The 26071-nt window shown below is 38.7% G+C and overlaps 1 protein-coding gene across 4 annotated transcripts in view; it reads right to left on the bottom strand.

Moving 5' to 3' along the window:
• LOC6632808 (sex determination protein fruitless) overlaps nt 1-26071 on the bottom strand; it is an 85093-nt gene that overhangs the window by 12835 nt on the left and 46187 nt on the right. For 3 of the 4 annotated variants that reach the window (XM_032433569.2, XM_032433573.2, XM_032433570.2), the window contains exons 2-6: nt 7666-7813; nt 7407-7607; nt 6491-7327; nt 4007-4261; nt 2274-2406 (exon numbers count right to left, since the gene is read on the bottom strand). In XM_032433569.2, coding sequence (XP_032289460.1) covers nt 2274-2406; nt 4007-4261; nt 6491-7327; nt 7407-7607; nt 7666-7813 — 1574 coding nt within the window. Of the gene's footprint in view, nt 1-2273; nt 2407-2553; nt 3328-4006; nt 4262-6490; nt 7328-7406; nt 7608-7665; nt 7814-26071 lie in introns of those variants that run through there. The other variant, XM_032433571.2, reaches the window with a different exon arrangement.

The raw sequence follows: 26071 nt of genomic DNA, 5'->3' as shown, positions 1-26071 counted from the left end.
CAGACACGCATACACACACAGGCACACAGACACTCACACTCACACACACGCACACACACAAGCATACGCACGACACATACACATAAATATAGTATATGTATAAAGAGGCGAAAAGATATTCGAAAAAACATTTAGTAGATTGACAAACCAATTATAAGAAAACAGACAACAATTTACAGCTCGTTACAGTGGTGGCAAATAAATTGAGCTCACATTAAATTATATATGCAGCAAGGTTAGTGTAAATATATTCAACAGAAAAATTATATAGAAACTGAATGAATTTTGAAGCTGTAGCGTTTTTTTTTTTGTTTTTATTTATTTTGTATTATTATCATTTATATTTTGGTTTTCTTACCGAAAGTCTTGTTTTTAGAATTACTCAAAGTTATTGAATTTGATTTTGGTTTTTATGTGGTCGATTTTCTTAGACAATAAGTTGCAACATTAAAGACGAAAATAGAGTTGAAAAATTTGAGGGGTTTTGAAGTTTCTAGCGCAGTTATAAATAGTTAATAAAAAATAAAAATAAAAAAATCTTTATATTGATGTTAAATAAAGAGGAAGGAAAAACAACGCTAGCTTGGGGCTTCAAAAATTAAAAAAAAAAAAAAATTAATAATATAAATAGAGAATAAATAAAAATTCATTGATAAGCAGACAGGAATTTTAAAGAATGTGAAGCACAATTTTCTCTGATCATTGGGTATGTGTGTGGGTCTGTGTGTGTGTCTGTGTGTGTGTCTATTTGTGAAACTTGAGATATTAATATTTTATATTGATTTTATTTTGAATTTTTTATTTTTTTATGAGTTTTTATTGTTTATAGTATACATGTGTGTGTGCATTGTGTGATATTTATTTTGTCATGATATTATATGTGAGCCAATTTGCTTGAACTGAACCAATTCGTGGATGTCAGCGGAGGCGATTTCCTATATATGTATGTAGGTACAACTATGAGAAAAATGTAACTTAAGTTTAAAGTTGAGAGAAATCGAGTTTAAATGATAAAAACAATTAAAGATAACATTAAATGTATCGATACTTAACTAAAAACAAAATAACAATAATAATAATAATAATAGTTATAATAATAGTGGGCGTGTGTGTGTATGCGTCATAGAAACATGCAACATGCGGCAACATACAAAAACTAAACCGCAAATATACGAAATTGCGATAACGATTACGATTACGATTACGATTACGATAAGTCAGCTAAAGTAGTTTCGCCTAAGAGTATATAATATACGAGTAATACGAAAAATAATGATGGCAATACGACAAACAACGAAATAATGTATGTACTATATATACACATACATGCATATGTACGTGTATACATATATAGCATAAACTATTTGGTAGGAGAGGTGTTGATCTGTTGCTCTAGCAAATGGCATTTCTTTCTCATGGCAGAATGTTCTTGAATTCACTTTCGATCAAGAGTGGCCATTCAAAACGCCAAAAAAAAGGTAATTAAAGGAGAAATGATATACATACAGAAAATAGATAAATACATAAATACAAAAGCATAAAAATAAAGTTTGGGTAAATAGAAACTTAATATACATACTAAATTGTAGAGGTACAGTTAATTTGTCTTTCAGCGCATGGTGGCGGTGGAAAGGGGGAGGGGGGAAAGTTGTGTAGGGTGAAAAAGCCCTTTAACTGCATCGAAATGTGATTTGATTTCGGTTCGGTACAAGGAGTGGATAATATGTATATATATATATATATGGATCGATCAAGTGCATGCAGGATTTTATTGTTAAGGGAGCTTACAAGTTAAACGGAATAACCGTGTACAGTGGGGCCTCGAGTAGGTTTTATATTATGCCCATTGTGCACAGCTATGCCGTAGTCCGTTAGAAAATGTTTGTCTACTGGAAACGTACGCTGGGATAGTTAGGAACAGGTTATACGAAAATAATTAAGCTAAGAACTACGGATTTTTTACAGTTGTTTACTACAAGTTTTTCTTTTTTCGTTCGGACTTTGGATGCTCCATAAAAAAAAAAATAATACATTTTTATACAGAAATCAAAAGCTAATGTAAAAATCGTACAAGTTTTGCTCTATTTTTGATTTCATATATCATTTGTCGATATCGTTTAGTTTCGAGTGCATTAGCTTTAAAGCACAGATAGAAAATAACAAAACACATATATACTATACATATACATATATATGTTTGTATATATATATATATATATATATGTATATATATAGAGATATATTTAGATATTGGTGGAGTTGGCGCTACTCACCGTCAATGTTGTCCGTCTGATCGAGTGGCATCTGTTTGGCATCGTTGTGCTCCTCCCGTGCGTCGGCGGCCTGCAGCGCGTGTTGGGTTAACAGCGTGGACATATCCTCGGCGTGCATTTTCAGAGCAGCGCTCTATGAGAGCGAAGAAAGAGAGGCAGACAGACAGAGAGAGTGGGAGGAAGAGAAAGAGTGGGGTAGAGAGTTGTGCGCAATGGTTAAACTCTTTTCATTTTATATATATATATGTATATATTTATATATTTTATTATTATTCAATTGCAAAATGCTTCAAGCCGCTTAAATTAAATTACAAAAAGCTGCTAACACTAGGCCTAAAACTAAACCTGAGCAAGTGCATCATGTGTGTGTGCGGATGTGCGGGTGTGCGAGTGTGCATTTAGTTGTGTGTATTGGTGGGCATCAGGCGCTGTCCTCGCCCACATTTATGGTGATTATGTCGGGCGGTGCTTGCCGCTTGGCTGTGCCGCTGCTGCTCCGGCTGCTGCTGCTGCTGGCGGCCAACGTAGCCAGATTGTCCTGCTCCTGGAGCTCGCGCTCATAGCACAGGCGATGCGATTTGCATTTGTTGTGATGATTAACAATTTCCAGTCGAAAATTGGAGTTGCCCTCGACAAAGGAGGTGCGTATGTCGGCCAGCTCGGTGCTCCATTTGCGGCAGTGCTTGCAGAACATCGTATTGGCCAGCTCATCGTATTTAAGCCAATCGAATTGATATAACCAATTCGCACGAAAGCGTCCGCTCTTGCGGGAAGTGTTACCGCTGCCGCTGCCGCTGCTGCTGCTGCTGCTTGCGCCGGTTGCAGGTGGGCCCAGCAGTTGTTTAGACTCCATGTGGCGCTGCTGCTGCTGCTGCTGCTGTTTCTGCTGCTGCTGCTGCAGAAGTCGCTGCACGGTGCTGTCTAGAGTTTCCTGCTGATATTGCAGCTGCAGCGACTTGAGCTGCGCCTCCACCGCCTGCTGCAGCAGCAGTTGATGCATGGAGCTTTTGTTGCCTGAAAACGCGTCTGTGTCTTTTGTGCTGCTCGCTTTGGGCTGCGCGTTCAATGGAAACGCAACAAAAAAACAAACCAACAAAAAAACAAAACGAAAAACAAACGAAAATGGGAAAAATCAACTTCAGAAAAAATGGCAGAAAGAATCTACTGGTAGAAGGAAGGATTTGACGCTGTTTTTTTTTTTTTTTTAATTTTCTTTTTTTATGCTGTTGCAATAATTGTTGAGATTTTTTCTTTTTCTTGGCCGATATTCCATTTCGAGATATTCGAATTCCGAGAAATCTATATTTCAAAAACAAAACCAAACAACCAATCCTTCGTTCTCACACGCTGTTGCTTTATGCGATTTTTTCTTAAATTTTACAAAACAAAACAATTTGTTAGCAGCTTTTTTCGAGTATTCTCTTTTTCTCTTTTCTTTTTGTAAATTTTCTATTGAAGCATTTTGCAATTGGCTTAAAGTATGCAATTATATGTACAGAAATATTGTATAAAGAAAAAAATAATGTAGCTGCAATTTTTTTTTTTTTTTGTGGTTAAGAACAGAAATTGGAACCATCGCACCGGTTCAAAAGAAAAAACCTTAACAATAAACTTAGCTAACTAAAAGGCATAACGCATTAAATATATCTATATATATGTATTGAAATCGAATCATGGAGGGGAAACGGGCTGAATTTCGGTTCAGGTAGTCGGTAGTCGATTCATACACTTACCGGCAAGTATTCGGGAGGCAGCGCCACGTGATGCTCACGATGTTGCTGCTGCTGTTGCTGTGCATCCATTAGCTCCTGCTTAATACTTAGCGACTGACTGAGTCCGCTCAGCGCACTGGCCGCGCCCACATTGCCACCGCCCAGATGGCCAACGGTCATCGAGAGCGGCGAATCGCGCCTGCCGCCGCCCGCGTCCTCTGACTCGGATGTGCTGCCGCCCGCTTTCGGCACCGGACTCGACTTGAAGTTGCTCGCCTGTAAAATGGCCGCAAAAAGAAATACTACGAATTAGCATACACTCTCTCTCAATGTGTCCTATGCACCTTTACAGTTAAGTGTATTCTTTTTTAACCCTGAAGAACGCATAGTTCTCGATCTAGAGACTTGATGTTTGCTCTTGGAAACTATATGCACATCGATAATATTATTTTAATTTTGATGGTTTCTCTTATTTGAGTAATATCGATAAATGTGGATTTTTAGACATAGTTTTTTAAGTATAACTCGGAGACAACAAGATATATTTATACTAAACTTGGTATGTAGACTCCCTAATCAAGTACATATATTAACAATAATCAACTCTTTTGATAGCACAAGAAAATACGCGCTATTTCATAATTAGAGCTTTACGCTTTGATACATTATATACATACTCGCTATATAAAGATATATTGGACTTACGGTCCAATCCAAATTCATTCATGAATGCATTTCCCATACACATTGTGGAACTAGGGGAAAAAAAGCACATGACAGCTGGAACACCTGCAATGAACGTTTCGGCGCTGGGTTTCGGAGATCTGTTAGTCGGATATTCCCGACTGGAGCACACTTTGTTTTTTATCAGTGACATCAAAGTTAAAATCTCTGCGCGAGAGCGGCACGCGCCAGTTGCCTAAAACAGCAATACGATAAGTTACACACACGAACACACACACACGCACACACACTCACACAAGCCCTCACGTATTAGAAAAGACCACTGACAGCTGATAGGCCCGCCTCTTTGGACAAGTCAGAATGTCTGCCTATCGCGAGTGCCAAACATAAATGTTGTTTGTCTGCTGTGTTTCAACGCGTGCTGATAACCGTCAAGATTTGGCATGTTTTGCTGGCTGCATTCATATAAACTCAAACGTCATAGATATTGAAGTAACCACGAATTGATTGGAAATCGATAAAAATTATTGTCTAGGTATCGATGTATTATATGATCGACATTTTATATTGCCTTATGCCTTTGCACCTACAACTGTGTGAATGGAACAACAGGTGGATTTCCATGACAAATTCATAGCCTTAGCTTTTCAGATATACTTCGCACAATTTATTTAATTGTATTTGTTACAGTCGGCCTGCTGCAGACCTTTCGCTCTTGCTACCTTTTTATTTACTTGTCGAGGATTGAGTCAACCGCAATGGTCTATTTGACTAAGAGCCTATCATATTTTTGGCTGTCAAAACATTTCCCCATTACAATGAACAGTAATATTAAGTTGGGTGATCAACTTGATTTGAGTTCTATAATTTTAATTAGAACTTGCAAGTTTGCATTTACCGTTATGACTTTGGTGCAGACAATATATCTGGCAGATCTTGCTTTCATTAAGCATTCGAAAAATACAGAAAAGCCTAAGCGCAAGGCTCTAACTTTGTTTGGAGAATGGGCCAAAAAGTATCTAGAAAGTGAAATTTGCACGATTTGAGAGCACTATTTAAGTTACTGCATACCAAATTGGGTCTATCTCGTATAATGCTCGAGTTATGCTTAAAAAACAGTATATCCCAGAGATTTATCGAAATAGAAATAAGAATACTTTATGAGATATGTTTTCTACTTTTCGATTTTACATATTTATATTTTATGAATCTCCGACTCCATAAAGTATATATATTTAACATGAGCATCAACATCCGGTTTAATATAACCATGTATTTTTGTATGTCTGTATGTTTCCTTGCGAGCTAGTCTCTCAGTATTTCTGTTGCAGGCAGTGCATATGCCGAAACCGGCCGAATCAGACAAATATACCATATAGCTGGCATGAGAGCGATTGGTCAAAAAGTAGGTTCATGTATGGAAAACTTTTTCTTTATCAAGGCAAAAGATATAAATGTCGGACATCTTAATCTTATGGCTGTCATAGAAACTGTCGGTCGAAATTTAGAATTTTGGCAATATATTCTGTTTTCCAAGACACTTTATTAAACAGCATTTACGAGCTTGACTTTTCTTACATATCTGCTCAAAAAGTTTCTACCAGGCAATTGTCAGAGGAAAATTCTATTTAAATCAAAAGAATTTGTCTGATAATTAAGTCAATACCTCGAACAAAAGATAGTATGTGTTGAACTGTATAAGCTGTATTCTAACGATTTTTTCAACATTATGTAAATACTTTATGGAGTCGCAGATTTCTTGCTCAATTATAATATTATCAGTATTTCTTATCACACCTTCTCGTTCCGCTCGAAACTCACCTGAGAGTCCTGCGCGTAGTGTCTGTCCTGTATGTGGGCCGCATTCGCATGGTGGCTCGAGGACAACGAATTATCACAGTTGGATGATGAGTTCTTACGTCTGCGCTTACTACTACACAGCTGATCCACGGGCGTCGTGGAGAGCTCCCTGTCCCGATCTCTGTCTCTGCTATCGTTGCGCTCTCGATTGTTGTTGTTGTTGTTGTTGCTGCTGCTGTTGTTGTTGTTGTTGTTATTGTTGCTGCTACTGCTGCTGCTATTGTTGTTGTTGTTGTTGTTGTTGTTGTTGTTGCTGTTACTATTATTATTATCCTTGGTACTGTAGTCCAGCTGCAGCAGCTCATCCCGACTATCAGCCCGCTCGAGCGTGCCCCGCTCGCTGCCCCGATCGCTGCCCGCATCGCCGCGACTGTTTAAAGCATCGGCGCTGGCGCTTCTGTTCGCAGCGGCCGCGACTGCGGCGGCCATGGCAGCCGCCGCGGCACTGGCGCTGCCCACGCTGGGAGATCGTTCGCCGGCGCTGGTTGTCAGGCCGAGCGCTGCGACGGCAGCATTCACATTGCCGCCGGCTGCGGCCACAGCGGCCGCGGCAGCAGCTGCCGCCGCGGCGGCGGAGCTACGTTCACTTAGGCTGAGGCTGCTGCTGCTGCGCTGCAGATCATCGCGCAGGTCGCGTTCGCAGCGGGAGCGCAGGGAGTCACGTGAGTCGCGCACATCGGCGCCCAGGCCGCCACCATAGCTGGGCCCGCGTCCAGTGGGCGAGCTGGCGGCCGAGTCGCGCAGCTTGTCGCAATCGGAACGATAATTCAGGTTGTTGTTGTCTGTGAGGCCGCGCACCTGTGAACGCCCAACCAAAAAGAAAGCGGGAATAAATACACTAGACTACAAGGACAAGCTAAGCTTAAAGAACACACACCTGCAGACTTTCGGCGGTCTTCAGGAACATGGGCAGCGAACTTTGACCCACATTTACCTCACCCTTGTACATGAAGTCCAGCAGGGAGCGCATCTCTGAGTATCGTACATCTTTCAAATAGATGATGGGATGTGGATGCTGATTCTGCAGGAAAATCGTCTCGAAATATGGACTGCAGGCTGACAGTATGGTTTGATGTGCCTGGAAAATAATATTAATTAGTTCAGCCGCTTAATTATCTAGACAATATGCCGCTCACCTTGACTGTTTCACCATCGCAGGCGAGGGTGACATCGCAGAGCGCTTCACGCTGCAGCAACGAGGTCAGCACCCCGGTCAGATTTGTGGGATGGTTGTTCCAGCGTAAACAGAATTGCTGGTCCATAGCTCCTTGTTCAGTGTTGTACCTGCAATACGAATATCAGTTTGATTAATAAGAGATTCAAGTGATCAAGTGAGAAAGTAGTTTTAATTATTCAAATAAAATGCTGGCACAAATCCGCCAAGAACCGAAACGCTGCATTCCTTGCAGTACTTTTCTTTTTGCCTTAAACATTCGCGTTTCCTCGTTTTTACCAAGTGTTGGAAAGATATTTTATGCTCAACAGTTACGTTTTCACTTTTAATCCACAACAGTGGAAAATGGGTGAAAACAGTTAAAAACTTATTAACATATAAACGAAAGTTGAGTTTTCGACTAATCCACGGTCACCGGTGAAAACTGAGTGAATAATTTAAACTTAACGAAAAAAGTTTCTTTTTATAAGATTTTATTATTTTACTATTAATATTTAAGAGGCGCAATTCTATCATAACAGCAACTTTTTGAAACAGGTTTTTCGATCAGTTCCAAACATTAATAAAATTTGCTAAATATGAAAATAACAAATATTCTAGCATTTATTAGAGGTGTGGAACGGAGGGCGGATTGTAATTTAGAAAATGTTGTTAATGAAAGTGTATTGCTAACATTTAACATACATTAACACATTTACAAGCCAGTTTATAAGCAAAAGTATTTCTAGATCTCGTGATAGTTTCTTTCGAAGGGATAAGAAGAGGCACTAGAGCATTTGTGGGAAATGTTTATGTTAATTTCGTATATTTTTTGGTATTGTCTGTGACAGGTGTTTTTCTATTTAACACACACAACATGTCTATTATTTTCCGTTATATTTACCGTAGCAATAATTGCCAACATTTGAGAATTTTGCACTTAAACAAATAGACAAACGTCTGTACAATTTATGTTGTCTTATCGAGTGTGATCGAAAATAGGACTTTGTTCCCATTACTAGATTTAGCACTGTTCTAAATTTATAATTTAGTTTCCGTCGCATATTTTTTTATCTTTAACAGCTATTATCAGTTTGCAGGTCGGAAGCGAAAGTAGTTCCTTTCCCATTTTGGCATTTGGCTTGTTATCGTTATCACAGCACATCGATAAATTACCTGTGCTACCTACCATAAACAAACTGTAATTTGTCATCAAACATGAATTTTTTATTGCAATTGGGCGGATGCCTGCGCTTGGCCCGGATACGCTTGCTGGGCCAACATTATTAATTGCATTTCCGTTAGCCGATAACAGGCGCTAGGCGTGTGCCATTTGCTATCTCACTCTCGATACGCGGCGTGTGTTTGCCTTTACGGGCGGGTGGGTGGTGCATTGGTGTGTGGCGTGTTAATTGCCGTTAGTTGCCGCCATGTTTTGACTGCTGGCTAACTGTTAATTGCTCGCACAAATGGCCATGAGAACGTGGCTGTAAACGACTAGGGGTTAAGTACATAGGCTTATGTTTTGCGGCCAAATGTAATGGCACAGATAAGCTAATGCTAATTAATGTACAGCTGCACACATACATACGTACATATTTATATGTGTATGTGCTAGCTCAATAATTTAATGGCTGCCCTCGCGCTAACCACACTTTAGTATATGTAAGTCGCGCATACATACATACATGTGTGCATATGTATGCATAAGTACTTTTTTACAGCTCGCGCTAATCTTAACTGCTTTTGGGCAAAGTTCTAATGCAGCGAACGGCAACAGAAGAGTGGAAGACAGAGGGACGGGGCGCTAAGCAATTGATAAGAAGTACTTTTGCTTTTCAAATACAATAGCAACAAAATGTTAAGAAATGCAAAGCCAGCAAGAGAGCGCGTCCACATGAAAGAGAGTCTGACCGAAAGCTTTTAAGTAAGAGAAATATATTAATGGGGTTGTTGTTGCTGCTGCTGCTGTCGCTGTTGCTGGCGACGCGCGCAGCTTAACAAAATAAATAAACAAAACGTCAAAGAACTTTTTCGCAAATGTGTGTGAGCGAGCGAGCGCTATAGCGCACAATGAATGTGTGCGACTGAGTTGGACATTCGCGAGAACATCGCGTGTGTGTGTGTGTGTGTGTGCACATCTATATACATGCGTGTGAAGAGTAACAATAACAATAATAACGATTACAGCTACACACTCGTGTGCGTGTGTGTGTGTGTGTGTGTGTGCGATGGGGCCCGGCGCTGTCGTAAGCGCTTTTTTATTTGCGGCGCCGACTGCGACGCCCACAATGAATTGTTTTTTTTTTTTTTTTACTATTATTATTTTCCTCTCGCAGTGTTTGTGTGGCTTCTAAAATTTAATAGCACAGACAATAAACATACGTACATACATGTGTACATATATGTATATACGACGGGCATTAAACTATCTCTCGCAGAGAACTTTCGCTTTCAACTGAGAAAACTTTTGCTGTTAATTTTGTTCGCAGTTATTTATTTATTTTACTCATTTTTTTTTTGTTTTGTTCCTGTAAACGTTCCAATTTTGCAGGGGCGGACGATCACGCGGCTTTCATTTGCTTTTACAATTTGATTTTCATATATGTACATATGTAAATGTATATGTATGTATGTTATGCAAATACATATATGTATGGAAAATACATTTTGATTATACATTCCACACATTTCGCCATGCAATATTTATTGTGCATTCATTTTGCATGCTGTGCATACCTATTAACTGCCTTTTTACAGGGTATTTAGTCACAATCATGTTTCGTTTATCTGTAGTAAACATCATATTATAGCCTGTTTACATTTAAACTGAATTTTATACGAGATGATTATTAAATTGAATGTGTTTATTTATAAACATTTTTTACAAATATTCCTTTTATCATTTAGGGTTTCTCCTAATAAATCAAATAAATATTTATTAGCACGTGGCATATGAAAACTTTGGGGTACATACATATGTACACATGCTAGGCAATAAGCGGAAAATAATGTCAATTGAGACTGGGCATCAAATAAAGTCTAATCATAATACATACATATTTATATATTCCATATAGATTGATCATATTTTAAGAGCACTTTTCGTTCGATTTAAATGACAACTAACACTCATTTCCCTATATATATATCAGTTTTTTTAATTATACTAAAAACGAGAAAGTAAAAATATCTACGGCACACCGAACTTTTAATGCCCTTTGTAAACCTTTGCCTTGTGCTCAAATGTGGATCGTGATAGTGTTAGTGAGAGGGAAGCTCGTGAATGTTGAGTTTGATGAAAATATATTGGAAAACAAAATGTTTATCTGTATGAGAAACTACTATTCGACCGACTTAATCTTTGGCAGGTTTATGATATAGTGATCAAATTTACATAAGGTTTTACATGTATATATGTAGGGAGCACAGTGAAGCTTATAGATAGATGCAGAGTTTGATAGACGATAGAAGAAACTAGTTTTCGACCGATCGTTACTCTGGCAGCTATATGATATAGTCCTCCAATCCGCCCGGTTCCGACATATATACTGCATGCCACAGAAAGACGGCTATATCCTCTCGGCTGACGTCTTCTTCTATGCATTGCAAATTTCTTTACTTACTTAAAATACCCTTCACAAGCGTATATATATATTGGGAAACATAATTTAATTGAAACATATTCAATGGAATTAGTTAGATATTCCAACATAAATCACTTTGACAGTTGTGAGTGAAAGAATTTATATTTCAGGAACGAAAAAAAAATAAGTACATAAATGTATAATTAGCACAAAATATAAAATTAATAAAAACAACAGAGATAAAAAACTGATTTATTGCGCCGGCGCCAGCGGGGTTAACAAAAAATAAATAAAATAAAATAAAAACCCGCAACGTATTCAGCAAAATTTCATTTTCATTTTCATTGACGCGATTTGCAGTTGGCGAATCGCTGTTTGCGGTAGTTTGCAAGTAATTTGCGATTGCAGTTCTCATTTTCACTTGCACTTTTAATGCAAATGTTGCTGCGAATGCAAACACAATTTGCCCCCCCACCTCTCACTCCTTCTGCCCCCACCTGCCGGCCCCTGTTGTTCTGTTTAATTAATGGGTGCAATGGCAGTAGCAAACTTTTACTTTCAGCTGCTTACGTCAAATTGTTGAAATGTATATTCCGCGCGTGTGTGTGTGTGCTTATCAGCGGCAAAGGGAGAAGCGAACAGCAAAAAAAAAAAACACTTGAGAATACAAACAGAAGCGAACAAAAACAAAATAAAACCAAAAGAGCACATAGAATTGCCTGAATAAACGATCAGCAAATTGCGCAATATGTTAAATATGTCCGCATTATCCGTTCGCTGTTTGCTTTGCCAGCGATACTGTAACAGATCCGTATCATCTGACAAGCTCTTCGAGTAATCATGTTATAATGGGGCGAGCTATTGAGCGTTGGGTATACCCTTTTAATCAATGGCTGTAAGCATCGCATTATTTGTTGCGCTCTTTTCATGAGCTTCAATAAACATGGCATTTTACTCTCTGTTACGTTTTGTAAGAATTTCAGTTGCATCGAAGCGCTGTTAGTGCACTCTGTTATGTTTTATTACATTAACAATTTTGGTTTAATTCTGCTTTGTTTTATTTACAAGTACATTTTGCACATAACAGCTGTGTTTGAACTCTGTTACATTTCATTAACATTTACATGGTTCAATTAACAGCTGTTATTGCTCTCTGTTATGTTTTGCTGCCATGTACATGTTGCATAAAAGAGCCGTAATTGCACTCATTATGTTTTAACATTTAAATGTTGGTCTGAACAGCTGTAATTGAGATCTATAATGTTTTATTACTGTTACATTATGCACTTAACAGCTGTTATTGCACTATGTTATATGTTATTTACATTGCAGCTTTAATTGCAGTCCGTTATGTTTAACGGCTATTACATGAAGTCCTGGTAGGCCTAAACACACATTATGAATTTTAACTAGTTATCATTCGATGGATTTCAGACTACTTTTCCGTGAGTAAATTAAATTGAAGCTTGTTACCCTCATATTGGAGATGCGGGACTCAGAGGGAGCATTTGGGGTTTTAAGATTAAGATGCAGATGTTATATATAACTTCAAGGCTAAGAAACAGTATTTGTAGGATAACCATGTGCGGGCAGCTCTCTAATTACAGAACTCACATTTGCTAACTAATTAGAGAACAAATTTCAAACATTTTTTCAACCAATTTACAATCAGGAAACAGCTTTGAATGCTGTATCTGTACAATAATACGGAATCCGAATGTTTGCAGGAATTAAATAAATAAATAATAATTCATTTCGCGTTGTGCCCGCTAAACTTTAATCACGCAACAATCTCTAATGCAGATACAAATAGAGATGTAGATGGGCAGAAAGAAGCCTATTGTCACGTGCCTGTCATACATATGTATGTACAATATCTGTGTGTGTGTGTGTGTGTACTTAGATAATCAATGCTAACAGCACACACATACACGCATAGATACCTATACAATTGCCAACATACGCGGCCCACGCGGCGTATCAGCAATGGCCTTCAACTTTTAGTTAGCTGCGCCTTATCGTGCGCAGCAGCGGCGCCGGCAGCGGACGCTGCTGTAACAGCAAAATAGTTTTTCAATTTACACGTTCTAAATTGGTGACGCAAACAGGGCATGGCCTGGCCAATGGGCGGCGGGTGGCGGGTGATGGTGGGGGTAATGGGTGGTGCGTTGAGTTTGCCAGAGCCAAAGTGTATCTGAGAGATACACGAGCACTTGAAATGCCGAGCTGTGTGCCGGACGGAGCCGATAATAATTATATATACAAAGTAGTTTGTTGATATTTGCTGTAGCTGTTGTTGTAGTTGTCGTTGTTGTTGTTGTTGTTGTTGTTGTTTCTCTTTGCTCATTTTGAATTTTTGCCTTTGTTTATCTTTGGCATTAGAACTTTACATGTTGGCGTAGGTTTTGCGCGTTTGTCGCTGGCAGCAGCAGCAGCAGCTGCTGTTGTTGTTGTTGTTGCTTTACCTGTTATTAATGTTGTTGTTGTTGTTTTTTCATGTCTGCGCTGTAAATTTACCGTTAAGTTGAATGACCGCACCGTGAAAACACGCGTGAGCGTTACAACAATCCATGCGCCCACACGAGGGCCGCTAAGCAAATCAATCAATCAGCTATACACGCTCACACACTAACGCACACGCACAACAAATAGATCATAAAGTTTTGTGTGTTTCACAATTTGCCCTTCAACATTGAAAGCAACGGCGCAAATCAACTGCGAATTGCCAAAAGATGCGCCAAATGAGATAACAGAAAATACATAAATATAATATTTATTAATGCGCGCACACAGATACACACACACACACACACACACACAGACGCAGACATACATAGATCTATGCAGAAGGTAAACGAGATCAAGATTAACGTTTGAAGTTCACCTTGGCTCAATGGTCAAATGTGCAAAATGCCTCAAAACTGGCAAATGAATCAGCCGAAAGGCAACAGCAACAACAACAAATCATTTGAATAAACCGAGTAGCAATAGGTTTGGCCCCAGCATCAATCCCGCAGTAAATTGTAAAAGATGAAGGTCAGCAGTTACAGATACAAATATAAAGATATACAAATACACACACACACACAGACATAGATACAGATACTTGGCTAGCCATGATTGATTAAGCATCTACACAAAATGCTTTTGACTTTGGGCTAGGGGTTTGGCTAGCTTTGCTAGCAAGGTCAAATGCCAAAAGGTCATTGGGTGAAGCTGACCGAGCACCAGAATATGTGGGTCAGACATATGCAGACGGACTGCAGGCAGGCAAAGATATAATAAACTGATCTCAATGCAATTGTTTATGTTGGGATCCTATTTTGATCGACTTTGCAGCAGGCGCAACTCCAGCAAATAGTTTCGCTGGCTTGAACCTTGCGAATCTAGTTTAATAAAATGGTAAATATTCAGAATCTGTGTATACCCTAAATGAATCCACCTGCCGAATTCCAAGTCTCTAGCTTCTATAGTCTGCCTGCGCCCAGGCTTTGGTTCAAGTCTGGACTCTCTCATTTTCATACCCTTGTAGAAGATGTTATAATTCGTTTAACGCATAGAAGGAGACATTTCCAATTCCGTAAAGGATGTATATTAAGGATCAGCCGAGTTGGTATAGCCATGTCCGTCTGTATGTTTCTACGAGAACTAGTCTCCCAGCTTTAAAACTGTCGTCCTTAAACTTAGCGAAGGTTCGTCTTTCCGTTGCAGGCAAAATAATTTATTTTCCAGATGTTTCAGTTGTAGTGTCGGTTCTTTGTTACACGTGTTTTTAAGCAATGTTTTAGTTTGTTTTTTTTTTTTTACAAAGAAACACGAAACAAGAGTAGGATCTCTGCCTAGTTTCCTTAGGATAGCTTTAGCAAGGGGAACAGTTGGGGCATAGCTATATTGACTCGAGTTTGCAGATGCCGTTTAATCATAAATATATACGTAATATGTCCTGACAAATTTATAGCACAAACCACAACGGCATTTTATTTTTTTCCTATTTATTTAAATTTATTTGCTTTTAGCACTTAATAATTTAAATTGTCTCACATTTATTTACGGGCGCACAATGCACATTATTAGACAGCAAAAAAAAGTATCTCGAAAAAGTGCAAGTGAACGGTTTAAGATACGAGCGCACAGATTGCATTTGTCAGATACAAATGTGTTAATTGCGCTGCGCTCTGCAGTGCGTGCGCCAGGAATAGAACGCCCACACGCAACTGTTTACAGAGCGCCTAACAGTCGGAAGGGGGTAGTAGTGACCGGAGGGGGTTCAAAATGAGGCTGAATGGGCTGAATTAAAGCAGCGCCAAATCGCCGGCAACAGGCGCAAAACTGTGTCGAGCGTCGTGTGGGCGTTTGAATAAACGAATAAAAAACAATCAAATAAACGACTGCAAAGTGCGAAATTGTGTAAAAGTGCGACAACTGCACTTCGTTCACGCTGCACTGGGCGACTATATTAGATGTACATCTCTGTAAATAAAGCTGACTGATCGATTGACTGACTGATGAGAAACGAAGACTCTAAGCCGCAGCAGTTAGCCAGTCGAATTGTTCACATTAATTTAGAAGGGATAGAAAACTCATTTGCAATGTAAAAAATACGTTTCTTACAACTTTCTTTTGATAAATTATAGTGTGGAAAATTAATGAGCCTGAGCTAAGTCATCGATCGATTTTCAATTCATATTCAAAGATCTGCGTAGAAACACTTTTTGAAAATCCAACTTCTGATATGGAAAATCGGGGGAAAAAGAAAGAAGACCTATGGGGAAATTCAGTGATTACAGTTTTACAATTTTTGGTAAATCAGGAGAAAATAGTCAAAAACTGTTTTTTAAATTAGATGGAAAATGCTCAGACCGGGCAATGCCGACATAAACCAGTTAGTATGTATATTTATAAGCCATCCAATTGGCCATAAAACGTTGCCTGGTTTTGCGACCAAATTGTGGGCTTTTCGCTGATGATGTCATGCACGGGGCCTGGGAATGGGACCCTCATGAAAGGCTGCCTCTCATTGGCCGCAGCACGCACCAAATATGTGTCCAATGGTAAGCCTCATGCCCTGTGACTCACTTTAGCCAATTGCCAAAGCGCGCCTGGAGGGGACCGAGCGGGGGTAACAGCTCTATGTAATTATTACAGTTAGGTCGCCCAGTTATTGTTGTCGTTGTGGGTGCCAAATGCCATAATCTGGCAACATACAGAGTAGGAACTTGTTGCCGCTTTCAGTTTGCGGCTTACACATTTCGGCAAAAGGGGGCACGGGTGGGGAGGCGTGGCCACAACAACTTGTTAGCACTTGAAAAGGCAGCGATGGTCGATTTGTTCGATGCTCGATAGTCGTTTGCTGTTTGTGAATTTCGCCGTGGGCTGCCCCAAAACAACAACAACAACAAGAACAACACATGGAAGAAACAAAATTTTGAATGAATCTTTACAACAAATGAGGCTGCGGTTCGCAGCTCGCGAGTCGAGACTCCCTTTTGGCAGCTTGTCAGCGTTTGTCAGGCACTTGGCGACCAACTCGACTCTACCGAATGCGATCTTAAGCAGCTCTCCAGCTGTCAAGCACTGCGCGTGTGAATGTGTGTGTGTGTGTGTGTGTGTGTGTTGTCAGTGGCAAATATTGTGTTTGGCCATTAACGCAATGTTAATTGGGAGCTAAACAAAAAAAAAAACAAAAATAAAGCAAACGTTGCCAATACCGAATTAGCATTAATTAGGGCGAAGTAAGGGCTGTGCGAAAGGGTTTACAGAAGCAGAAGCGGCCTTTATGAGCTGCTAAATGCTTAGCTTTGGCAACATCAACGCGTTGTTTATGTCGCAGCAACTAGGCGTATGCACAATGTTTTCTAGCAAATATTGCGCATACGTCACGTGCAACGCAGTGCAAATTAATTAACACGCTGTCACCAAAGCACACAAAATAAATGTCAATCCTCGTGAAAATCAATTGCAAATTGCATTAATTTAATTTGAAGAGCATGCACAGGTTAGATATACCCTGTAGTTAACAAGTAGATATGAACTTGGGAATAATAACATTTGAAAAGTGACTGCGGAGCTAAACACAAAGATGGATAAGCTTAGAATCTAATAATATATATATATATATATATATTAGACCCGGATGTTAAAGTTAGTACATATAATACTAATAAATAGTAATAATAATGAAATTAATAATAATAAGAAAAATAATAATAATAAAAATAATAATGATAATGACAAAAATAATAATAATAATAGTGATAATAATAATAATAATAATAATATTAATAATAATAATTATAATAATAAAAATAATAATATTAATAATAATAACAATAATAATAATAATAATAATAATAATAATAATAATAATAATATTGATAATGATAAAATTATTTTAACAGACTCCCGCATGAGTAAAAATAAATGCAAGTCAAGCCCATTAATAATATTTAATACATGCATTGGTAAATCTAATGTGTATGTATATACAAATATATATATGTATACATATATATCTGCAAGAATATCAAATAAATTCGTATGCTGTTAAGAGACGCCTTCACGTTTGGGTCTGTCAAAAAAGCGCAATGCAAGGCGAAAAGTGCAAGGCAGAAAACTTGTCTGGGCAATTACGTCAAGCGCCTTGTTGCAGACGTTGCAAGTGTTGTTGTTGTTGTTGCTGTTGTTATTGTTGCTGTTGCTGCATTTGGTAAGAGTCGTGCTGCGTCTGTTGCTGTTGGCCGCTTGGCAGACACATTTTGGGCAATTAAATGCGCTAATTTTCATTTATAGTTTTGCAGCAGGCTCTTTGTGGCCCCCGAAATGAAAATGATGACAATTTGCGTTTGGCTTTTCTTTTCTTGTTCTTTTTGTTTTCGCCTTAAGCAGCGCGTGGGCAGCGCGAATGCACACTCTGGCGTATGAGTGATATTTGTTGTTGTTTTCCTTCCATTTTGTTTTTTTTTTTTTTGGCGAGTCGCCGACTGAGCGAGTGTCGCTGTTTGGCTGCGATATTTGCAATTACAATGACACTCTGACAGCCAGCAGCGTCAGCGTCCGCGTCCGCGTCAATGCGTAGAAGAGCTGACCTAAATTTGAGCACACTTAGAAATTGTCTACAAGCAGCAACAACAACAACAACAAAAATAACAACATCAGCAACAGCAATAAGTACACAATATGAACAAGTAAAAACATTGCAATCGGCCTCCCTCGACTGCGCAATACACTGTTTACAGTGTAAAAGCAGCTTTTGGCTAATGGAACTAGTTGTTACAGCAGCTCCAACTTAATCTATACAAAAGATCATCTGTAAAATCAGACTGTAAAATTTGCAGCTTCTTGCATTGAGGCAGATCTAGAGTTGTGTAAGCAAATGTGGGCATGGCCGTTTTAACTTTTCACACACGATCATAATTCCAATGCCTAAAGTTATAGTAATAATAATATCAAGACCGACTAGCCCTTTGGCTGAGACAATTTTTTGCAGGGGGATGCCACCTGCTTTGTCGTTTAGGTATTGAAGGAAGAATTATTTATATTGTCAACTGTTGTGACGTTTGAGGACATTCGCTTATAAAATTTCAATAAATATAACAAACAAAAATGTCTGGAAATTATGATAGGAATATAATATTATTAAATTAACATTGTTTCGCTGACGAATAAATAAACAGAAAATTGAATTTGCAGAGTGTTTGCTTTTAAATATTCGAACGTGAAAACTCATTTTCAATGTACAAACAGAGTATCAAAAACAAACAGTGTGTATGCGTGTGTGTGTGTGTGTGTGTAGGTCCACTTAAACCCTGCCGAAAGCAACCTCAAGCATTTCAAAGAACCAACAAGCGAAATGTAAGCACACAATAAATAGGCAAAAAAAAAAAAAAATGAGTAAAAAAAAACACAAAAAACAATTTTTCGACGGGCTGACAAATCGCGTAAATTTTTCGCGCGCGCATTGCGTGGGCAGCAGCCGCAGCGCTGAGTGCGCTTTGTTGTTGTTGTTGTTGCTGGATCGTGAATCGCCAACATGTGGCCCTAATTCATGCAAACGAATGAGATGAAAATCAACGATCGCAATTAGGTGTGCGGCAGGAAACGCCTAAGGTGAAAAAAAGAACAGTCTGTCAAATAAATTGCAGCTAACAGCCGCATTTAACAGCCGCAGTTAACTGACGTTTGTGCATGGGATGCACGTGGTTCAGGACGAAAAGGCCAACTTATCAGACATTTCCGACCATTGTACATATATATTGTGCTTTTTATATAATTTTAACTATAAATCCTTTCACAGCCTCAGTAATCTGAAATTTCAGCGACTTGATAGGAATCTTACATATTACTTATACTTTTTTTATTGAGGTTATATATTCATTCCGAATTTCTATTTCCAAATAATTATTTATAAACCCTCTGATTAAAATGAGCATATATTATATATTAATCATAGCAAGGTGCCATGCAATAATTATACAAATTTATAGAACGATTAAGTTTAAATAGTAGACTAAAGATATCCGAAAGTTTAAATATTTAAGTCGTTTTTATGGGGTCGGAGATATCTCCTTCATAATATGACAAACTTGGAGTATACTCTAGAAGGGTATAAAAACAGGTGATTTGAAAGCTAACTTGTTCTACATACTGCCAGTAAAATAAAATATGATAGATTTATATCGCACATATCTTAGACGCATTCGCACCAAAATATCTTTAAGAGGGAAAGAACCAACATCATGAATTGCCGTTAAGTACTAAACATTTCGGGCCTGATAAGCTTAGCATGTTATTTCGTATAGATTAGAGGCTAGATTGGCATATAAAAGAAGCAAAGTGCATAAACAGTTAAGAGTTTCATGATGTTTAACAATTTTGTTTTTATTTGATTATTACTTAATCTTGCCACATGCCGCTTGCCGCATGCCGCATGCCGCATGCCGCACATGGTGCGATGTATAAATAGTTAAGTTTTTGGTAGCGGGCATTTATTAATATGCGTCTAAATATATGCGAGCACGAGATGAATTTATGTATTTTTTTTTTTTATTTTTTGAATTTGTTTGCAAATACTTTCGGGCCGTCGCCAGTTGGCAAACGGTCCGACAAACTGGCAACAGGAACAACACGGCCAATCCAAAGGCTACATATGAAAATCATATTAAACTTTTCATTTGTTATTGCCAACAAATTTATTTATAAGCTGCGAGAGCAAAAAGAAAACAAGAGCAGTTATTTTACGAGAGACAAAGTTTGAATACCCTTAAATGAAATGGAATAAAACGATATATATTATACGATATTATCGTAGTATTAGCTCCAAGTCTGAGTGATATATTAGATATATTGGTTAGATGAAATTGAATAATACAATAAATAATAGAATATCCAATATAATATTAGCCTGGTATTAGCTCTAAGTCTCTCTCTAAGTTGATATCCAGCATATCAGGTTAGCTGAAAACTCTTTGCTAAATCGATGCGACTTTTTATACGGAACAAGAGTATAAAGCTTTATAATTTATGGTTCTTTAAAGTGTTACTCAGTTTGTGCTAAAATTATGCTACCCTCTGTTAGGGTATAAAACAAGCTAAACAAATGATTTGCGCCTTTACAAAGGGAACGAGCAACAACAACAACAACAACAAGCTAGACGAAATCAGTCGTAATGGGCACACACACACACATACACACACACACACACACACACACACACACAAACACTTGCTGCTAAAGTACGCAAGCAGCACAAGGTGTGCGGTAGGGTGGGTGGCTGGGTGCCCGCTCGGGTAGCTGTGAACTGACATAGATCCCAATTTCTGCTGGTATTTTGCCAGTGGATCGGATCTGTGCGAATGATCGACACACACACACACACATGAAACCAACGATATGCATGCTTAAGTGTGTGTGTGTGTTTGTGTGCCTGGGCCCAGGGCCTGTGACTGCTGGGCGGGCGCATACGTTGAGAGAGGGAGAGAGATAGGGTAATTTTCTCTTATGCCCACACACACACACACACACAGATAATATTTGCACAGTTGGCGCGAACAAAATACCTGGCAATGTTTTGGCTGTTCTTCCACAAAATATTAAAAATATATACATATATATATATATATATATATATGTATGTATTTGTGCATAAAATAATAATAAATGTTGCATAAATATATAACTAAATAAATATGGAAATGGTAACAACAATGACAGCGCTCTGTGCTCTGCGAAGCGTTCTTCGCTTTTATTATTTTAAAAGCGGGTAACAAATTTTATTCATTGTGTATATATTTTTAATACCCTGTAATGGCGCAAAGCGGGGTTTTAGGGTTATAATAATATAGTATAATGTTTTTGGTGGAAACTAAATGGAATTTAAGCCTGCAATTTCTTATCTAGGCTTTCTACAGTACACCTGAGCGATATTGGAAGCTTAGGGATATAAGCGATAAGGATACTCATCCTCTGTGCCCCGATTTGTAGGGCTAAGGTAGACTACAGGGTAGCTGCCAGTTGAGCACAGATCACAAGGCAAGCCATCCTATTTGCTGTTGGTTTTTTTTTGTTGTTTTTTTTTTGTGCTTGACAGTTAGCTGGGCCTTGCAGGGGCTGGGGCGTGGCCGCTCGTTGCTTTAATCTAAATTGGCGCATAGTAATGCCTTTTTCACATCATTCTCTCCGTCTTTGTGTGCGTGATCGCCCGTGTCTTACATAGGCATATACATATGCATACCTATGCTTATACATATGCACACACACACATCATGTATCTTTGAATGTCCGCTCTCGCTCGCTCTCGCCCCGCAACTCTCGTACCCTCAGCCTTTGGGCTGTCTCTTTCGCACACGGCGCACACCCTTAATTGTGTAAAATAAATTGGCGCTGCCGGCGTCGCTGTCGCTGTCGCTGTCGGCGTTGCCGTTTGACGTCAGCTCAAAGCTTTTTTGGGCAGCATTTATTTGTTGTTGTTGTTGTTGTTGTTGCCTTGTATAATCGCACACAGATTGTAAAAATTTTAATTTATAGATCATTTTCGCATGTTTTAGCAGTTTTTCCTGAAGTATTTTTTATAGTATTTAAAATACATTTTACGCATGACTTGATATCAACGGGTGGGGGGGATATTTACATAAGCACACTCTTATATATGTGTGTGTGTACATATGTACTAGGTATAAGTACATATATGTATATATATATATTAATATATTATATAATATTATATTATATATATATTAAAGCTTATTACTATATTATATAATTTATAGTATTTTGTAAATTAATAAATAAACGTAGTTAAATAATAAATTAATGTTTATTTAATAAACTTATCAGCCCCCAATTAGCGCATGATATAACATTATATTTCAATTATTATAACATTTATACAGCACCTCGTTTTTGGTATTTTGTTAAGGAACAGCCCTTTGCAGATAAGATACGACAACTGACAAAAGAAAAAAACCAGTTTGTACTGGACAGGACAGTCGAGACCGTGACAGAAACTAGTTTGCACAAACGCAAAGACATCCCCGGCAAGATCATAAAAGATTCTATTGTGTTACCTCTTTCGCGAAAATGAAGAAGAACATCATTTGGCGCTTCCATTTGCAGTTATAAATGAAATATACAACATAATTGTTAAATCGTGCTTACATAAAGAACTTGCAGAGTTTTAGGGAATTTAAGATCGATTTTTCTTTTGATTCAAATTGTGTTTTTTTTTTTATTACATAACTAACGGGTATTGCCCGGCCTTGCCCGTGAAACGTTTTGTGCTCAGAATTTTAGGTATCACCTTTCCACTATGTACACGCTTCGATTTAAAAATGTGTTTCAAGTTGAAGCTGAAGAATAAACTTTCGTTTTTTAATACCTGTGGAGAGAGCTGAAGCGCTGTAGCAGCAACAAAGTATTGTTTAAGTGTGGTTTACATTTATGGAAGAGTATGCCGAGAGAGTATTACGAAATCTTATAAAAACATAGCTAGGAGTAGTACAAGAATTGATTACACATTGATATTTAGGCCTAGAAAGATAATTAATATGTTTTCCAAACATTAATAAACATTTATTTCTCGGATAATTTTTCCAAATTTCAGGACTTTTTTTGATAAAAATAATTTGCTAAATTTCCATTTGATAATTAACTATAAGAATTAGCATCAGAATGAATTTATTTATTTATGATAAATGCATTCACAAAACATAAGAACTTTTTGCAACTAAAAGGCTATCTTCATCTATCTATATATCCATCTATCTATCTATCTGTCTATATCTATACACCACAAATTTGTATGCCCCATATCCAGAGTTACATAATACTCGCCAGAACTTAAGTTCGATAATTTTAGCTAATTGCCAGCTTTTTAGCTGTTTAATAGCTTAACCCAAATTCCTGCAGATCAGCCGGTGTTGAGTTCTCTAGAAATTGCTTGAAATTCCCAAGAAAGAAATATAAACGTTATCAGCACTTGCCGCGTACTATGTGCTATATTATCTAGTGCGAATACATATATACACACATACATATGTGCACATATACACATATATTGAGTGTAACGGCACTTGAGCACTTTCGCTTTCGTTTCGAGGAGCGCTACGTCTCATTCATCATTTGTCGGCCGTCGTGGCGTATACTTGATGTGGATACAAACCTTTCACGGAGCGAATGCAGTAGCCAAAAGTTTGTGTAATCCAATTTGATGCCTTTTTCCTAAGGTACAGTTGGTGCAGAGCAAAAATAGTTCATCCGATTAAGGGGTATTTGTTTTGTTGATTTTGATTTTGATTTGGATTTATTGAGGCAAATAATTTTTTTTTGTCGCAAAACTTCACTTTTTAGCACTCTTTCGATCGAATTCATGCATAAAACTTTAAGATTGTACCAAGGCACCGCATTTTCCTTAATTGTAAGCCGATTTCATTTATTATTGTAAGGCACTGTAATTTAAACACTTTTATCAATATATATGTATGTGTATATGCATACATATATTTTGCACTTTTTGCGAAATTCTAGAACAAATATTGTTCTTTAATTGATTATTTTTATTTTGTTACTAGATCTTATTGGGAATCATCACATGTATGTGCGTATGTGTGTGTGTGTGTGTGTGTGTGTGTGTGTAATGTGCGTGTTTATATTTTATACGATGTGTGCATACGTGCGTATAGTTGTTTGTGTGTGTGTGTGTGTGTGCTAGTGTAAGTGTGCGTGCTTAGAATCCGCGCAAGCAGCGTCCGTGTCCGACGCGTATCTGCCACGCAACATCACAACAAAATTGTAACTAATGTTCGGCTCGCGAGAAAATAGGTTAAGAGTGTCGCGCAGCGGCAGCGGCAAAGGCAACGGCAACAACTGCGTTGGCGTTGACCGCGACGTCGACGTCAACGGCGACGTCAGCGTTTCAAAAACAAACTAAACGCGCACGCGAGCGGAGCACACACGAGCGACGCGGCTATGTTGATCTCTGCATTGGCAATTTGCGAAAAAAACAAAAACAAAAAATAATACATTAAAAAAGCAAGCGAGCCACACAGCTAGAAAAAGGCGCAACCGCAGCAAGCAGCGCAGTTAACAACGGCAGCGACAGCGGCAGCAGAACAACAGCACCAACGCCGGCGTTGACGACGCGACCTACCAACCGACTGAAGCGGCAGCACAAACCAAATTGCCAAAAACCTTGATACCGATCGCGTCGCACACACACACAAACAAACGTGCATACGTATATATGCGCAACAAGTTCGAGTGTGACAGCTCAGTTCACGACTGCTAAATACCCCTCAAGAGCGTAAGACGTAAAGTATGCAAAAATATTACTCTCCCAACCACAGGCAAGCTAAGCAAACTAAATGGCTCAACAGCCAAACCGCAGCGCTAGTCTATTTCTGCTAATTTCGAATGTATTCTAGATATATTAGCATATGCCAATTGCATTCAAACATACACCCTTTGCTTCTTGCGAGCAGGGTATAAAAATCGCAAAAGGCAATAGCAACAACAAATAACATTTGCGCACAATAAGAGCGACGCTGGCAACAGCAAAAGAGCAGCGCAAAGAAACCGCAAAAAGTAAGAGAGCGATGCTTGCAAAAAAAATAAAATACAGCCGCGCAAAAGTAACAGAAAAAAAATAAGCAGCGGCCTCAGCAGCAGCAGCAACAGCAGCAACAGCATGTGCAGCGTCCTCGCCCCCGCTTTGAGCAGCGATCTGATCGACTGGCTGGCTGGCTCTCTTTGTAAAATGCGCTCACGAAATTAGATTTTGCCGCTGCCGTACACACATTTATGAGACACAAACAACAACAACGACAATGGCATGCACATAGCGTCATCGTCGGGCGCTGTTGGCTTTTGAAAAAGCTTAAACTGGGCGCAGCATAGCCAACGAAAAAAAAACCTGCAATTTTTTGGCCAATTTTCGGCGTATGTATGTATGTATGTGTGTGTGTGTGTGTGTGTGTTCGTGTTTTGAAGGTCAACTTTACGACCCATAAGCGCAAAATTTGTTGCTGCCGCCTGTTTTACTTGGCGTTAGTTGCGTCGCTGCCGCTGTCGCGGTTGGCGCTGACGCTGCCATAGTTTGTTGTTGTTGCTTTTGCTTTATTTTTGGCACATACGGCTTTTTGGTTCTGCGCTCGCTTGAATGTGTGCATGTGTGTGTGCTCGGGTAACTTTACATGCGCGTGTAGGGTCTGCTGCCTTTTTAACAGCCGCTGCTGGCGTCGCTGCTGCTGCGCCGGCTGCCTTGATCACACACACACACACACACACACACACACAAGCAAGCTGCCCAA

This window comes from Drosophila virilis, chromosome 2, assembly GCF_030788295.1.
Source record: "Drosophila virilis strain 15010-1051.87 chromosome 2, Dvir_AGI_RSII-ME, whole genome shotgun sequence".
NCBI lineage: Eukaryota > Metazoa > Arthropoda > Insecta > Diptera > Drosophilidae > Drosophila > Drosophila virilis.
The sequence above is the reverse complement of the archived record's forward strand: the minus strand, read 5'-3'. Positions and strand labels throughout refer to the sequence as shown.